The sequence below is a fragment of the Bos mutus genome, chromosome 10 (genome assembly GCF_027580195.1).
Source record: "Bos mutus isolate GX-2022 chromosome 10, NWIPB_WYAK_1.1, whole genome shotgun sequence".
Classification (NCBI taxonomy): Eukaryota; Metazoa; Chordata; class Mammalia; order Artiodactyla; family Bovidae; genus Bos; species Bos mutus.
Window position 1 is genome coordinate 58,458,302 of NC_091626.1, and position 18,863 is coordinate 58,477,164.

The 18,863-nt window shown below is 36.5% G+C and overlaps 1 protein-coding gene across 3 annotated transcripts in view; it reads right to left on the reverse strand.

Moving 5' to 3' along the window:
* ICE2 (interactor of little elongation complex ELL subunit 2) overlaps nt 1–18,863 on the reverse strand; it is a 67,132-nt gene that overhangs the window by 13,158 nt on the left and 35,111 nt on the right. For 2 of the 3 annotated variants that reach the window (XM_005903843.3, XM_070377999.1), the window contains exons 11-12: nt 18,624–18,799; nt 12,124–12,253 (exon numbers count right to left, since the gene is read on the reverse strand). In XM_005903843.3, the coding sequence (XP_005903905.1) occupies nt 12,124–12,253; nt 18,624–18,799 (306 nt within the window). Of the gene's footprint in view, nt 1–4,668; nt 8,249–12,123; nt 12,254–18,623; nt 18,800–18,863 lie in introns of those variants that run through there. The other variant, XM_070377998.1, reaches the window with a different exon arrangement.

Here is an 18,863-nt window from a genome sequence, read left to right on the forward strand (position 1 = left end):
TTCTGATCCTGCCACTGGTGGACTCTGTGGCATATATGAGGGTTTCTTTTTGTTCTTGTTGTTGCTGTTTTAAATAAGCAGCATCTTTCATTTTCAACAACAAAGTCATCCTTAATAAACCTGAGGATTCTATACAGCACAACTCTGAGGATGACCATTCATATGGAATGGACTGGGCACACTGTTTCTTGGACGGTGTACAATGTGGAGATAATAAAAATATTTTCTATTTTATATGTAACAGAACTCTACAACAACATTCAAAGGAGAGGACCACCTGTCACTCCACTTACTTAACATGAATAATGTTTAGTTTTTAATTTCTTTAGAGAAAAAGTAAAAGCTATAATATTTTCTTCTTGTATTCCAATGGCTTGTCTTACACACATCTAGGAAAAGTAAAATGAATAAAGTATATAAATTCTGTGGTTTGTTATCTACCATTTCCCTTCTCCTTGACTTTTTACTGTTCCTTCAACCAATTATGCAAGCCAACTTCACTCTCTAAAAAATACTTATTGAGCACCTCTGTGTGTCAGATACTGTTCCAGGTGCTTATGATGTATCAATAAACAAAACAGACAGAGACAGGCCATAAATACTATGAGTGATTAAATTACATAATTTGTTAGTGGTTACCAGAAAAAGGGAATGGGACTATATTCAGAGCCAAAAAACCAGAAGAAGAAACACACTTGGAGATGTGAGTCTGGCACTGAGGGCTGCTTCTCTCTTAGGAGCACCTGTTAATCTGGAGAAAGCAACTGAGACCTAAGAGATGAACCAGAGTTTTCAATAATCTCTCAGGATTAGAAGAACAAAAACTGCTCTATGAATTACATAAACAAATGTTCTGAGTTGGGACACAGGCTCAGTGCTTCTCTACAAGGACTTATAGCTTCAACATACAGTGGCACACATGGATAAGATTTATTATAGCAAAAGGATACAAATAAAAGGAGAATCCAAAAAAGGCAAAGAAGTGTGGGATAAAGTTCAGAGAAAATGAGATGCTATCTTCAAAAGTCCTTTGTTGGCTTTCTATTCGGGATGATAAAAAAGCTCTGGAAATGGACAGTGATGATGGTTACATGGCACTATGAATGTACTTAATCACAGTAAATCATGCACTAAAATCATACAGTAGGACCTCCCTAGCAAGCCAGTGGCTAAGACACTGTGCTTCCAGTGCAGGGGGCATGAGTTAGATCCCCGATCGGGGAACGACGAGCCCACATTCCGTGACCATAAAATAAACAGATAGTTTTTAAAAAATGTGTAGTAAATTGTACCCTGGAATTGTTAAAATGGTACATTTTATGCTACAAACATTTTTCTACAATTAAAAAAAAAAAGGCCTTTCTCACTGGAGCCACACAAGATCCACTTAATTCCTCCAGCAACATCTTTTTGTACCAGATAAACTTAATGAAGACTCAGCATTCAATGCTTTTATTGGGGGATGCATCATGCAGGCAACCCTCTGCCTAACACATACCAAAATTCCAGACACTCAGCAAGCAGATGTTCAGAATAAGCCATAGTATTTATACAAACAGTGTAGGTACAATGAGCCCTCCTTATCAGCTAATGGACGTTTTACATCAGCGTAGGAAACTGTTTACTAGCCAAGTTCCCAGATGCTAGCAGACAGCCAGCCTTGCAAGCAGGTTTTTCCAAAGACTGGCAATGTCAGACCATGAATGGCAATATCCCAGCAGTAAGTGGGAAACATACTGGGCTTTCTAGGGTGCAAAGCCAAGCTTCAAACTACCTAACTCCCTGTAATTGGATTACAGTGAATCCAGATTGCTAGTGTAGTCAAGAGTAATACAGGAAGACAACACTGTAGCTTTGACATCAAGTCCAGAATTTTTCATATACAATTTTCTGGCCCCTGATAAAGAATATTCTGACATACAATGAAGAAACATGGAATAAACAAGAAGAGAGAAAAACAACATGGCACGGAATGAAGTGTCCCTGTAAAAAGATATGCTGAAACCCTAAATTCCTACTCCCTCAGAAAGTGACTTTCTTTGGAAATAGAATTGTTGTAGATGTAATTAGCTATGATGGGTGGACCTTTAATTCAATATGAATGGTGTCCTTATAGGAAAAGGACAGAGACATACAGGAAAAAAGATCCTGCATGATGACAGAGGCAGAGATGAAAATGATATATCTACAAACCAGTAATGCCAAGGATTGCTGGCAAACACCAGAAGGAAAAAGGGGCAACAAAGGATTCTCTCTTATAGGTCTCAGAAGGAGCATGGCCTTTTAAAACCTTCATTTTAAACTTCCAGCCTTCAGAATTGTGAAACAAGAAGTATCTATCGTGTTAAGCTATCCAGTTTGTGGTACTTTGTTATGGAAGCCTTATAAAACTAACACACACACAAATAATAGAAAAGACTTGCAAAGACTCTAGATAACAGAGGTATTAGATACAGACTTTAAAGCAATTCTGCCTAATACACCTAAGATGGATTCACTGTGCCTAAGACATAATGCTTTTGAACTGTGGTGTTGGAGAAGACTCTTGAGAGTCCCTTGGACTGCAAGGAGATCCAACCAGTCCATCCTAAAGGACATCAGTCCTGGGATTTCTTTGGAAGGAATGAAGCTAAAGCTGAAACTCCAGTACTTTGGCCACCTCATGAGAAGAGCTGACTCATTGGAAAAGACTCTGATGCTGGGAGGGATTGGGGGCAGGAGGAGAGGGGGACGACAGAGGATGAGATGGCTGGATGGCATCACTGACTCGATGGACGTGAGTCTGAGTGAACTCTGGGAGTTGGTGATGGACAGGGAGGCCTGGTGTGCTGCGATTCACGGGGTGGCAAAGAGTCGGACACGACTGAGTAACTGAACTGAACTGAAGACATAATTGAGACTTTTTATAGCAATTATACAAAAGAATTTCTACAGAAATGTATAAAAAGAACCAAATGAAAAGTCTAGAACTAAAAAAATACAGTAAATGAAATTAAGGACTCAGGTGATGGGTGAAATAGTGTATTAGGGATAGTTGAAGAGGAAATTAGTAAACTAGAAGAAAATACTGAGAATCATGCATGAGGAGTCAAAAGGAGGGTAAATACAGAAGAGCATGTAAGGGATGTTCAGAACACAGTAAGATGTAACATAATACAACCTAGATCCAGAAGAGAAAGCAAATGAGCAGGAAGTGATGTCTGGTGAAGATAGTGACTGAGAATTCTCCCAAACTGGTAAAGGTCATCAAATCACATACCAAGGAGCAATATGTTATAAAATGAACATGTACAAAGGAATATTTACAACAACAAAAGACTAACATAGGTACAACGTAGGACAATTGTTGAAAGGGGGAGAGATAAAATTTAAAGTCTGATAAAGAAAAGAAACATATTACTTGCAAAGCAGCATAAATGGATAAACAGCTGACTTTTCAACAGAAACAAAGCCAGGAAACATGGAGTGGGGGAGGGGCAGGTTGGGAGTCTGAGGTTAGCAGATGTAAATTACTATATACAGGATGGATAAACAACAAGGTCTTACTGTATAGCACAAGGAATTATATTCAATATCCCATGATTAAAATATAATGGAAAATAATATAAAAAGAACATGTGTATATATATATATATACACACACATACACGTATATATGTAGTGTAACTGAATCATCTTGCTCTACAACAGATATCAACGCAACACTGTAAATCAACTATACTTCAATTTAAAAACAGCAAACATTGAACTGATAATTAGAAACTCCTCTAAAAGAAAGCTCTAGGCCCGCAGGCTTCACACGTCAATTTTACCAAACATTTAATTAAGAAATAACACTGATTTTTACAGAAATTCTACCAGATAACAGAAAAAGAGGAAACAGATCCCAAATCACTTTAAGACATAAACTTAATCTTAATACCAATACCTCACAAGGAAACTTACAGGTCAATCTCACTTATAAACACAAATGGCAAGATAAATATTAATAAAATGAATCTACCAATTGTTGGACAGAGGCATGGGGTCGCAAAGAATTGGACATGACTGAGTGACTGACAATTTCACCAATATTTAAAAAGAGTAATATATCATGAGCAAGCCGGAATTATGGCAGGAACACAAGTTTGGATTAGCATTTTAAAATTAATTAATATGATTCATCACATTAGTAGAATAAAAAGGTTATACCATCATATAATCTCAATAAATACAGAGAAAATATCTGAAAATTTCTTTTTTTACCCATTCATTATTAAAATTCTTAACTAGGCATAGAAAGGAACTTCTTTCTTCAAACAAAAGGCATACACAAACACCCATACAAAACACTACATAAAATGGTGAAATGTTGAAAATCTCCTCCTTTAAGATTAAAGACAGACAAAGACGCCCATTATTTATCTTCTATTTGAATTCTAGGCAAAGGGAGCAAGGAATAAACAGGTATAATGATTGTAAAGAAGAAGTAAGATGGTCATTATTTGCCAAGAACATAATTGTTTAACTTGAAAATATAAATTATTAGAATGAGCTTAGCCAAGTTACTAAGATACAAGATCAACATACAAAATTAATATGCAAATAAATCCTGTATTATCAGTAACAGCCTAATAAGAAAATAAAATTTCAGAAATATCATTTATAATAACATATCAGCCAACAACAAAAATATTTAACAAAAGATGTGCAAGAACTTTACAAAGAAAATCATAAAGATATTAATAGAAATTGAAGATATAAATAGAAGAATATCTAAAGTTCACAGATTGACGGATTTGTTATTATAAAGCTGTTAATCTGTTCCACATTGACTGAGTCAATGCACTTCCTAACAAAAAGCCCAATCTTCCTGTTGCTGTTGGCTGAAACTGACAAGCTGATTCCCAAATCTGTAAATGCAAAGAGCCAAGAATAGCCAAGAAATTCTTGAAGAAAAACAAGCTGACACGGAACTACTCCATACTCTGTAATGACCTATATGGGAAAAGAATCTTAAAAAGAGTGGATATATGTGCCTGTATAACTGATTCACTATGCTGCACACCTGAAACTAACACAACATTGCAAATCAAATATACTCCAATAAAAATTAATTAAAAATAAAAAGTTGACAAGATTTGCTTCATCAAACAGTAAAAGATTTTATAAAACTAATGCAATTAAGACAGTGCTAACTGTCTAGCTAGAGTAATTACTCTAACTAGAGTAATTAAAACAGGATAAAGAAATAGGGAGTCCAGCTTAGACTCATATATATAACTCAAGTAAAATGGGACAGCAGAGAATGGATAGTCTTTTTCAATAAACGGTGCTGAAAACTGGAAAAAAAAAACAACTTAATATTCCAGGCAAAAATAAATACCACATAAACTATGTGTCTGGAAAATAGAAAATAATTTTAGGAAGGTTTCCAGAAGATGTTATATTCATGATGCTGCTGTAAGGAAGACTTGTTAAACCAGGCAAAAAAACACTAATCATAAAGAAAATGGCTAAATATTGGTCTTTATTAAATCCAAAAGATACCATTAAGAGACTGAAAAGGCAAGAGCAGGAGAAAATTACTTGTAACATTTAAAACCAACAAAGAACTAACAAGCAAATAAACAAAAACTTGACAACAGTGAAAGAGGTTTGAAAAGGCAATTCACAAAAGTGAATATCCAAATGATTATTAATCATATGAAAAAGTGTCCAACCAAGGAAAAGCAAATTAAAACAATAATGAGAGGGGGGAGGGAGAGAGAAAAAAAATAATAATGAGATGTTAATAATACATACCCACCAGCGTGACAAATTAAATTGATAATGCCAAGTTTGGGCAAGGATGTGGAGAAGATATAACCCTCACATGCTGCTAATATAAGTGTATACTGGTATAATCATTTTGGAAAGCTTTCTGGAATTATCTAACTGAAGATAATGTAGCTTAAGCTATTACCCAGTAATTCCACTCTCAGGTATGTGCCCAATAGCAATACATACACATTGCTCTAACAGACACTTATGTTCATAGCTGCATTAACAGACACAACCGAAACAGGCTCCCAAAGTTAAATGCATAAATAAATGGTGGTATATTCTTAAAAAGGAAAATGTGAAAAAGAAAAATATTGTTACATACAACATAAACTTGAAAAACTATTAAGCAAAAGAAGGTATAAATGAAAGAACTTTATAATTCCATCCGTACAGAGCTGGCGAAACCCAAATGATTACGTTAGAAGGCGGGACACTGGTTATTAGTGGAGAAGAAGAAGGCTATATAGGCAAGTGGCAAAAGGTGGGTCTCTGGCAGTTTTCAGCTTCTTGATCTGGGTGTGAGTTACAGAGGTGCAGACTTTGTTATGTAATTCCTTGAGCTGTACATTTTTCACTTTTCTCCTGCATTGGCAGGTGCGTTCTTTACCACCTGGGAGGTCCTTTTCTTTTCACTTTTCTGAATGTATGTTATACTTAAAAAATAACATATATGAAAGAAAAATATTATCAAAGCAAAGGTATATGTTACAACTGACAGTATTTTAGGACAGAAGTAGTACTACGTAGATCTTTTTGAAAATTATGCATAAATATAGAGAAGTTCTTAGTTTTTTGCTGTTGTTTTAGCCTGCTTTTAATCTTTGGTTAAGAAATCCTTTTTTACTCTCATATTTTGATCTAAATTTTAGGTTAATAGCCATTTTTTCTCAGTACAAAAATATACAAAGTATAACTTCATTGTCTTGTGGTATTTATTTTCATTAAGGAGAAGTGTACTTTTAGGGCATTATATTACATAATATAATATAGAGAAGGACAGGGAAGTCTGGCATGCTGCAGTCCATGGGGTCGCAAAGAGTCAGACATGACTGAGTGATTGAATAACAAGAAAAATTACATAATCATTGTAAGAAAAAGGATTTGTGTAAAGAGGCCCTGAGGTAGATTCAACAAAATGTTACTATTATTACTATTTTGACTGCACCCTGTGGCTTGCGGTATCTTTTCCTCAGTCAGGGATTGGACACAGGGCCATAGCAGTGAAAGAACTGAGCTGTAACCACTGGAATGCCAGAGAATTCCTTGAACAAAATATTATTATGTCCATTACCCACAGATGAAAAAGCTGCAGACTCAAAAGCTTAAATGATTTTGCCCAAAGTAAAAAGAAAACTGTAAAGTATGAAGTACTCATACACATATCTTCTGACTCACACATTCAGCATGATTTTTAAATTCCATTATAAATGAAAAGCACAGGCTGTGGAATCAGAAAACACATGGATACAAATCCCAGATTTCCCACAAACTGTAATCTTGAGCAATAAACTCTATGAGCCTCAGTTTCCTCATCTGTAAAACAAAGACAGACAACACTTATTTTACAGAATAGTGAGGATTAGTAACAATGGATATACAGTCCTTGACCTACATCACATACTTCATTAATGACAGTTAGAAATACTGCTGCATTACTTTATATATAGAAAAATACACATATATATGTATATATACACACACACATACAGTTTCTGAGGAAAATTTTGGAGTATTTCAAGTGTATTATATTATAATTTGGTTTGAGAGTGGTACATACATAAGGAAGCAAAAGGAGAGAACAAAACAAAACACACAGCAATACCCTAAGAGCTGTTATATTGGGAGCCTAAGAGGAGCAGAAGCTAAAAGGACAAGAATAGTACAGGGAGGAAGACTGACACACAGAATCAAAAAACAGAATACTTGAAAAGAAAGACATTACTAATTTCAAGTGTACTGTTCAGTTGCTAAGCCGAGTCCAACTCTTTGTGACCCCATGAACTGCAGCATGCCAGGCTTCCTCGTCCTTCACTATCTGCTGGAGTTTGCGCAAACTCATGTCCATTGAATCAGTGATGCCATCCAACCATATCCTCCTCTGTCACCCTCTTCTCTTGTCCTCAATCTTTTCAGCATCAGTCCTTCCAATGAATATTCAGGGTTGATTTCCTTGAGGATTGACTGGTTTGATCTCCTTGCAGTCCAAGGGACTCTCCAGAGTCTTTTTTGACATCACAGTTCAAAGCATCAATTCTTCAGCACTCAGCCTTTTTTATGATCCAACTCTCACACATGTACATGACTACTAGAAAAACTGTAGCTTTGACTATAAAGACCTTTGTTGACAAAGTGATGTCTCTGCTTTTTATTATGCTGTCTAGGTTTGTCATAGCTTTTCTTCCAAGGAGCAAGCATCTTTCAATTTTGTGGCAGAAGTCACCATCTGCAGTGATTTGGGAGCCCAAGAAAATGAAATCTGTCACTGCTTTCATTTTTTCCCCATCTATTTGCCATGAAGTGTACACTATAACTCATATCTAGCAAAGCATCATACAGGTAAAAACAATTAGCCTTTATTTAGATGTCAAAGGGAAATAATAAATACTTTTGAAGACAGATGTACCAAATAATATTTTGTATACATCTTTTACCTCTTGACCATCTGTAGATAGGCACTCTTCTTTAAAACTAAAACCACTTAGTCTACACAATGTAAGGTAGAACTACAAAATACAGAGACTAAGTAATGAGTCACACATGCTACTTTAGAGTCATATCTGATATATAACTTATTTTAATTATATTGTCATACCAGACACCACGAGGACAAACTATTACTGTTTTTATCTTATTTCCTGAATGCAACTGTAGCAAAAACTTATTTAGGAGTCTATTCTCCTAAACTCCCTTCCTGTTGCAACATTTCTCTTAAATTAAAAGAGTAATAAAATAAAATTGTAAAAAACCTCAAAACTCACAGATGTTTTTAAAATAGTATTTTGAAACATTCACCCCATATAAAAAAAAAAAAAACCCAAACAAAGCAAACACATCATATAAGAATACATAAGTTTCTCACCAAACAGTTGTCAAAGACACTAAAAACACCACCTCATTACATCAAAATGAATGGCTTATCAGGATTCACTGATGATAAACAGCATGTAAGGCAATGATTACTTATGACTTTACAGAGTACAGTAGTCCCCCCTTATCCACAGGTGATACAATCTAAGAGCCCCCAGTAGATGCCTAAAACTGATAGTACCAAACTTTACATATACTGTTTTTTTCTACACATACATACCTATAATAAAGTTTAATGTATAAATTAGGCACAGTAAGAGTTTAACAGGGCTTCCCTGGTGGCTCAGATGGTAAAGCGTCTGCCTGCAATGCATGAGACTGGGGTTCGATTCCTGGGTCGGGAAGATCCCCTGGAGAAGGAAATGGCAATCCACTCCAGCACTCTTGCCTGGAAAATCCATGGACGGAGGAGCCTGATAGGCTACAGTCCATGGGGTTGTAAAGAGTCGGACACGACTGAGCGACTTCACTTTCACGAGTTCAACAACAGTAACTAATTATAAGATAGACCAATTTTAACAATATACTATAATAAAAGATTTCTGAATGTGGTGTGTTTTTCCCTTCCTCTCAAAATATCTTACAAACTGAATGCCTTTTCCATTTAAATTAATACTTATCTGCTCTGTGACAATAACCTTGCAGTATGAGGTTTGTTTTGCAGTTTGACAGCAAAACAAACATGAATTCTTTATCCTTCATAACTTCAAGACAGAAGATTCATTCTGACCACAGATCTTTGCCACACTGCATATAAATTTTCTTTCCTAATTAAGAAAAGAAAGCTGAAAACTTTCACCTTTTCACTTAAAGGAAGCACTCTGCAGTTTCTCCTAAGCATATCTAAATTCCCAGTATCACATACTCTTGCACTTTGGGGCTGTTAAGTTAAAAAAGGGTTGCCTGAAGATAAGCACTGATAACTGGGATACTACAAAGTGACTAATGGACTGGAGAAACTAGAAAAGGGGTGATTCACATCCCAGGCACTATACAAAATGGTGTGCTTTTTAAAACTTACAATTTGCTTATTTCTGGAATCTTTCATTTACTATTTCAGACCACAGTTGACTAGTTGAAGATAACTGAAACCACAGAGTGAAACTGCAATTAAGGGGTGACTATTGTAGTTTTGATGAAGTAAATCATATAGATATAAATGACGGTAGTTTTATTTGTTAAACTTTACATTAAAAAAAAAACTTAAATGTTTAAGTCAAGAATGTCTATTCTCTGTTAGTACTTTAAAAAGGATTTCAATAGTGAGTTTTTGCTCGGTCCCCTCCTAACACAGACATGGCTGACAATTGTTTTCAAATAGTTTACATGAAGACTGTTGGTGGGTTTCATGGCAACAGGTCTTTGGAGGAACACTGTAACTGTGGTTGTTGACTGAAAACTACAACAACAAACTTCTGGCAGTGTATATGAAGAGGCAGGAAGAGGCTAGAGCACCACCAATCTTTAGCTACTTCCTTTTGGGGTTAAGTAGAGAGAGGGTGGTCATGTATGATGTGAGAGTTGGACTGTGATGAAAGCTGAGTGCCAAAGAATTGATGCTTTTGAACTGTGGTGTTGGAGAAGACTCTTGAGAGTCCCTTGGACTGCAAGAAGATCCCACCAGTCTATCCTAAAGGAGATCAGTCCTGGGTGTTCATTGGAAGGACTGATGCTGAGGCTGAAACTCCAGTACTTTGGCCACCTCATGTGAAGAGTTGACTCATTGGAAAAGACTCTGATGCTGGGAGGGATTAGGGGCAGGAGGAGAAGGGGACGACAGAGGATGAGATGGCTGGATGGCATCACCGACTCGATGCACATGAGTTTGGGTGAACTCCAGGAGTTGGTGATGGACAGGGAGGCCTGGCGTGCTGCGATTCATGGGGTTGCAAAGAGTCAGACACGACTGAGCGACTGAACTGAACTGAAGAGAGAGTGAATCGATGATCTTATTAATACTCTCATAAAACATGAAGACAAAATATTGATTAACCAAAATACAGAAAAGGTTTTCAAGTGAGTGACCTATTTTTGGATCAACCAAGAAAAGCACACTTATAAACACTTAATTACATACCAGAAATTATGCTAAGTACTACAAGAATATAAAGTTTCATCAGACTCTGACTTTAAACCAGTTATTGTCTACTGGGAAGATAGTGAAGTGAAAGTTGCTCAGTCGTGTCTGACTCTTTGTGACCCCATGGACTATACAGTCCATGGTATTCTCCAGGCCAGAATACTGGAGTGGGTAGCTTTTCTCTTCTCCAGGGGATCTTCCCAACCCAGGGATCGAACCCAGGTGTCCCGCATTGCAGGTGGGTTCTTTACCAGCTGAACCACAAGAGAAGCCCAATGGGAAGATAGGACAGGCTTTAAAAAAACAATTAAGTAAAAAAAAAAAAAAAATTAAGTAGAAAGCAACAAACCGTAAAAGTGGTTAAAAAAAGGCAATGCATTGAGATATCAAAGGAAGGAAATCACATGAAGGAAGGGCAGCTTGAGAAGTCTGGCATGCAGTGAAATATAAGGGATGAATTGAGAAGTATAGGAGTAAGGATTCCAATGGAATGGAACAACATCAGTAATGATTATCAAGTAATCCTTTGTGTGAAGTATGTTAACTGTATATGAACCCAGCCAACACAAATTAAGATCCTGCCTAACTATTCCCCTAACAAAAAACAAAACAAAGTAAATAAACTCTTTCATCAAGATAATATGTGAGATTTAAAAAATAATGGCATAAATTTAAGAAAATTTCAAAAAATATATTTTAAAACCAATTATATAGTACTTTTAAAAGAAGCTTGTTAGAAAACACATGTATATTTTTTCATTACACTCCTATTTTTTTTATTTTTTAACTTTACAATATTGTATTGGTTTTGCCATATATCAACATGAATCTGCCACAGGTATACACGTGTTCCCCATCCTGAACCCTCCTCCCTCCCTGTACCATCCCTCTGGGTCCTAAATATCTTAAAAATAAAATGATTACATTGACATTCATATGCAACTAATAAAGAAGTAGCAGAGAAATCAAAACATATGATAATCACTACTCACACTCTGCTATTTAACTCTGCAGTAGAAATGTTTTAATAGAAAGAAATACTAATACAATCAGAAAAGTGAAAATTAAAAGTATAGAATTTACAGATGAATTGAACTGTGTATATTTACAAAGGAATTAAAAAGGAGAACAAAGCCTCTTGTTTAACTTACCAACATAAAATGAGGAGTTGGAATGCAATAAACTTTCAGTCCATAAGCGACAGAGTTCACTTTCAGTCAGAGCTTCAACTCCATAACAAGCTTGATACTCCACTTTTGGTAGTACATAAACTGGAAATTGCTGCAATTCAAGGTTATACTCTTATAAGGCTTTATTAATTTACTATTAACAGTAAATACGTTTGCCTATATAACTTTGCCACTTTTCAAAATGCTTTCAGGTAATCTTATTTCATCCTTTCAAATACAGTTGGATGCAGGCAGAAATATGGATAGAACCCTTAGTAGACATGGGCAGTGGTGGATAAAAAAGAGATCGTGAACCAAGAGCCTCCCCTACTGCTGCTAAGTTGCTTCAGTCATGTCCGACTCTTAGCGACCCCATGGACCGCAGCCCACCAGGCTCCTTCGCCCCTGGGATTTTCCAGGCAAGAGTACTGGAGTGGGCTGCCATCGCCTTCTCCGTCCTCCCCTACCCCCAACCACAATCAACATAGCTCTCCATACATAAGCATATTTTCTTTCTGTCACTGAACATGACTGACAGGATACTTGGAATAAAGCCTGGGTTACATAATTGCCCAAAGGTTCAAAACTAGAAGCTGGGAAGCCATGACTGTAATACATACTAATCATTCTCAAGAGGGTTAAAAAAAAGTATGATTTTTTTTGCCCGTTTAAACCATTAGTCACATCATCTCAGGCTTAAATACTCTGAGCAGCTTGTTTTCATTCTACGAATGTGTGAGCACTAGTACTTACATTAATACACATGGATGTTGCTCTCTTCATTAATACAAAAGACTTTATTCCAGACACTACGTACTTGACAAATTAGCCATTTAGCGTTTATTGGTCAGGACTGTACAGATTAAGCAAAATGACTATACCTACGACTAGTCTAAATGAGATGTAAGAAAATCCATGCCTGTAAAATAATATAATGCTAGTCATGTTCACTGTGCTCATATTAACTCATTTCTGTCAAAGAAAATTCTAATATTAATAGCAGTCGCTTCATTTCTAGCTGCAGAGGGAAAAACACATGATTTAAGGAACTTAAAGTTATATACCCAGTTAGTACTTGTGAGATTGGGCTTCCCTGGGGCTTCCCAGGTGGCTCAGTGGTAAGAATCTGCCTGTCAACACAGGAGATGCAGGTACTGCACGTTTGATTCCTGGGTCAGGAAGATTCCCTGGAGGAGGAAATGGCAACCCACTCCAATATTTTTGCTTGGGAAATCCTATGGATAGAAGAGCCTGGTGGGCTACAGTCCATGGGGTTGCAGAGAATCAGACATGACTTAGTGACTGAACAACTTCTGAAATTATACTAAGCTGTCATTCACTTTTGTACTTGAAACTACTTCATAAATGTTTCAGAATGACTGATTTTCATAACTGGCGAATTTAGTGGGCCTAAAAAAAGATCTTCACGATCCAGATAATCACGATGGTGTGATCACTGACCTAGAGCCAGACATCCTGGAATGTGAAGTCAAGTGGGCCTTAGAAAGCATCACTACGAACAAAGTTAGTGGAGGTGATAGAATTCCAGTTGAGCTATTCCAAATCCTGAAAGATGATGCTGTGAAAGTGCTGCACTCAATATGCCAGCAAATTTGGAAAACTCAGCAGTGGCCACAGGACTGGAAAAGGTCAGTTTTCATTCCAATCCCAAAGATAGGCAATGCCAAAGAATGCTCAAACTACCACACAATTGCATTCATCCCACACGCTAGTAAAGTAATGCTCAAAATTCTCCAAGCCAGGCTTCAGCAGTATGTGAACCGTGAACTTCCTGACGTTCAAGCTGGTTTTAGAAAAGGCAGAGGAACCAGAGATCAAATTGCCGACATCCGCTGGATCATGGAAAAAGCAAGAGAGTTCCAGAAAAACATATATTTCTGCCTTATTGACTATGCCAAAGCCTTTGACTGTGTGGATCACAATAAACTGTGGAAAATTCTGAAAGAGATGGGAATACCAGACCACCTGACCTGCCTCTTGAGAAATTTGTATGCAGGTCAGGAAGCAACAGTTAGAACTGGACATGGAACAAGAGACTGGTTCCAAATAGGAAAAGGAGTATGTCAAGGCTGTATATTGTCACCCTGTTTATTTAACTTTTATGCAGAGTACATCATGAGAAATGCTGGACTGGAAGAAACACAAGCTGGAAACAAGATTGCCAGGAGAAATATCAATAACCTCAGATATGCAGATGACACTACCCTTATGGCAGAAAGTGAAGAGGAACTCAAAAGCCTCTTGATGAAAGTGAAAGTGGAGAGTGAAAAAGTTGGCTTAAAGCTCAACATTCAGAAAACGAAGATCATGGCATCCGGTCCCATCACTTCATGGGAAATAGATGGGGAAACAGTGCAAACAGTGTCAGACTTTATTTTTGGGGGCTCCAAAATCACTGCAGATGGTGACTGCAGCCATGAAATTAAAAGACGCTTACTCCTTGGAAGGAAAGTTATGACCAACCTAGAGAGCATATTCAAAAGCAGAGACATTACTTTGCCAACAAAGGTTCATCTAGTCAAGGCTATGGTTTTTCCTGTGGTCATGTATGGATGTGAGAGTTGGACTGTGAAGAAGGCTGAGCATCGAAGAATTGATGCTTTTGAACTATGGTGTTGGAGAAGACTCTTGAGAGTCCCTAGGACTGCAAGGAGATCCAACCAGTCCATTCTGAAGGAGATCAGCCCTGGGTTTTCTTTGGAAGGAATGATGCTAAAGCTGAGACTCCAGTACTTTGGCCACCTCATGTGAAGAGTTGACTCATTGGAAAAGACTCTGATGCTGGGAGGGATTGGGGGCAGGAGGAGAAGGGGACGACAGAGGATGAGATGGCTGGATGGCATCACTGATTCGATGGACGTGAGTCTGAGTGAACTCCGGGAGTTGGTGATGGACAGGGAGGCCTGGCGTGCTGCGATTCATGGGGTTGCAAAGAGTCGGACGCGACTGAGTGACTGATCTGATCTGATCTGAACATAATGGTGGTGTAAAGAATAATTCAAATCCAGTAAAACTTCTGTGAACAATAACTTTGGTTCATTATTACCTTTGAATATTGTAAAATTCAACAGCAGTGCTTCTTAAATTTCAATGTGCATGTGAATAACTATTTTAAAATAAATGTGGAATCTGAGGTGAAAATGAAGTCTCTACACGTGTAAAAAGCTGTTGTTCCTGGGGCCAAAGTCTGAGTAGTAAGTTCCCTACAGTGTCTCTGTAATTTAAAAAAAAATTATGATTAGGATAATATTATTGCTGTGTGCTAAGTCGCTTCAGTTGTGACTGACTTTTTGTGGCCCTATAGATTCTAGCCTGCTACGCTCCTGTGTCCATGGGATTCTCCAGGCAAGAATATTGGAGTAGACTGCCTTGCTAAAATCACTTAATTGTATAATACTTCTTCAGTAATTGGTAATCTGCATTTAAGGTTGCTTATAGTTGCAAATAAAACCCAGAGATAAAGAAATGAAGGCTCAAAGGGTTAAGATACGTGCTCAAGGACACATAACCAGTTCACAGCAGAGTTGGAAAACGAATAATTGAGAAAGAAGATCCTCTTTTGGATCATGAATAGGTAATAGAATTAATTCAAGATTTCTTTTCAAATTAAAAAACATTACTCTTTCTGAAGAAAGTACTCTGGGGGATTTTCTTTGATAATACTGTCATATCTACAAAACTAAGTCTTGAATCTGGTATTAATTTATGTATTCTACTGCCATCTCCAGGAAGCCAAGGGAAGGAAAAGTCTGAATATTTTATGTCAGTACTCCAAAATTAAAGTGAAATTTTAAGTACAAAGTTCTACAATTATATAAATTAAACTTACTGTTTTCTTTATCCCTTAATTGTTCACTTCTAAGTGAAAGCTTCTCTTGGTTTTCTACCTTCCAATTTATCACATAAACCTTCCAAACTTTTACATACATTCCGAAATATTTCATGGCTAGTATCCTGTCACTAGGATAGTGACATAGGTAGTATCCCAATAGGCACATTTCTGTTGTTTCCTAAGATTCAAGCACCTTCAGGATACTTTTCTCTGGACCGACAATGCCAATATAAACTTCAAGATAACTAGATCTAAGTTTTTTAATCCCTTCAGAATATCACTCTTAGGACATCTGGTTAACCAAGACAGACAATAATATAATAATAAATCATTCAGAGGTATTTGGTCTGGATTTCACAACTACATGTAGAACTCAGTAAGTTCTAGCTTCATCTTGTGTTCCAAATTAGCCTCTTTTTCATCAATTGAGAGTGGCTGCTGTTCTAGGTTCCCCTCTGTTGTACAAGATTAAGCAGAATCTTGATGAGAAAAAATAAATGATACTGGAAACTAAAATCTCAACTACAGTAACAGAGAATTGAAGAAACAAAGGGAAAACAAAAAAGAAGAAATGAGGTTCTTGAATAGCAGAAGTTGAAGAGACTTCTGAGTGTTTTAAAACTTGGTCTAAACCAGTTGGTTTTTAAGAAGGAAATGTTAATGAGGATGCATTTTTACCTAACTGGAGTTCAAATACTACCACTTCAAAATTTTAACTAGTGCCTCAATTTCCCTTCCCTAACACCCTCCTCTGTCCTCATGTCTCAATTTTTTCTCACTTATTCAATATTTGTTTATTGAATTTCTATGGAACAAAACATTTGAGAAAAACAGATGACTAGGATATGATTCCGAAGGGAACACATTCTACTAAGGAATTTATAATATGTATACTAAACTATTACATATAATGATATATAAAATAAGTATTTGCTGAAAATTTTAAAATTATACTCAGGGTTTGACATAATGAGAAACAGAAGGCTTCTATTTAGCTATTCTTTGGTGGTTTTGATATATTTTGATGAAGAGTGAATACTCTCCTATAAGGTTTTACAAATTTCACTTTGGTCAAGTGAATGACAATGTCCTTAACAGGTTATCTCACTGTTATAAGCTGGTAGGTCAGTGCAGAGTGGTATGGGCTCACAGAAATGATGTTAGCCTCCAAATAATCAGATAGCAGGTAAGAACGAATGAAATAAAATCTTGAAAATACAATCCAAAGCACTGACGCTGGATGTATTCAACATGTGCATGCTATGGCTATTAACTTCATCACAGTTAAGTACAGATGAGACAGGAAAAAAATTACTAAATAAAATCTTTTAATACAGAGGATACTTGTATTTATAGAAAAGGAGACTAAAATCAGACCTATAGCATTTTGTCGTTCCCTATGTTCTCTTTTAAAAAACTCTCCACCATACATTTAATTCAAAACCAGCTGGTTTCTAAAATTTCAAGTCTGAACCAGTGATGAGTACCAATTATGAGAACTTCTCTTTTCCTCTTCTTTTTTAAAATTCAGTTACACCTTAATATGATAAAAGTAGTAGTCAGAGACTTGATCCACAAGGGTCAATGCTGGAACATCACAGTTCCTTAACCCCAAACACACTGACATTCTACAGTGATCACTCAGCATTCTTAATGGGTGGCAGGTTAAATAGCAAGAAACAGATTATCAAAAAAGGAAGGAACTGGGACTTCCAATGTAGGAGGTGTGGGTTCAATCCCTAGTTGGGGAACTAACATCCCACATGCCTCATAGGATGGCCAAAAACATTAAAAAAAAAAAATACAATAAAAAGAAAAGGAGGAAGAGAGGGAAAAAAAGAAGGAAGAAAGGAAAGCAGGAGGAGGAAAGAAGAGGGGAAGGTAAGAAGGAAGGATGGAAGAAGAAAGGAAAACGAAGGAAGAAAAAGTGAACTATGATAAAATGGACACACCAGAAAAAGTCTTATTAAGAAACAAAGGAGAGACTTCATTATTTCTTACATAATCATTTATACCATAAAAACTCCTCTTTACCTAAATTCATTGGTTACATACACAAAAATCGAACTAACCTGAAAGAGAACTTAAAATATCAAATATAACAAACTGCCAAAAGAATCAACTACTCAAAGTGTAGCAAAAACTTTAAGAAAAATATTTATACCAAATCCCCAAAGAAACAATAGGGGAAAAAGAAAAGACATTTAGTCTTCTATCAAGCCTGGGAAGACATCCTCAAATGTTCATGAACGCCCACCTTTCAAAATGTAAACTTCTAAAATAACTCAAAAAGATTCTTAAAGAAAGAAAGAAAGGGGCCAATAAAGGAAAATCCAAAATCACAGAGAAAGCTGGAACATATGAGCCAGTCTAGGTCAAGTCTATAATGGTGCTGTTTTTCACAAAGTTTATATATAGTCCACACAAGTTATCAGCATTCATGATTATTACATTCAACTAAACTTTATTAAAAGTGTTTTTAGTATTTTACTAAAAAAATCTCAACCTGAAAAAACTACTCTAAGAAAGATCAATAACTTAAAATCAAACTTCATCACAATGGCATGTTCAATATTTGCTGCCCACCTACTTATGCTACGATATCCCAACTCCCCAGGTAACAACTTACTCTTCTGATTTTCTTCCGTTTTTTAGAACGTGGTCTGGTCTCTATCCTCTGGACGCTGCATCGCACAAGTAACAACAGGTCTTGCAGGCTAAACAGCTTATAAACAAAATTTCCTTCCTGAGGAGCTACATATTCTGATGTATCTTCAACATAGTCCTGAAGTTCATATGGCAATCCTTTAAAAATAATTATATTCATCATTTTTATTTTAAACTACATTAGCCCTTTATCCATCATAAT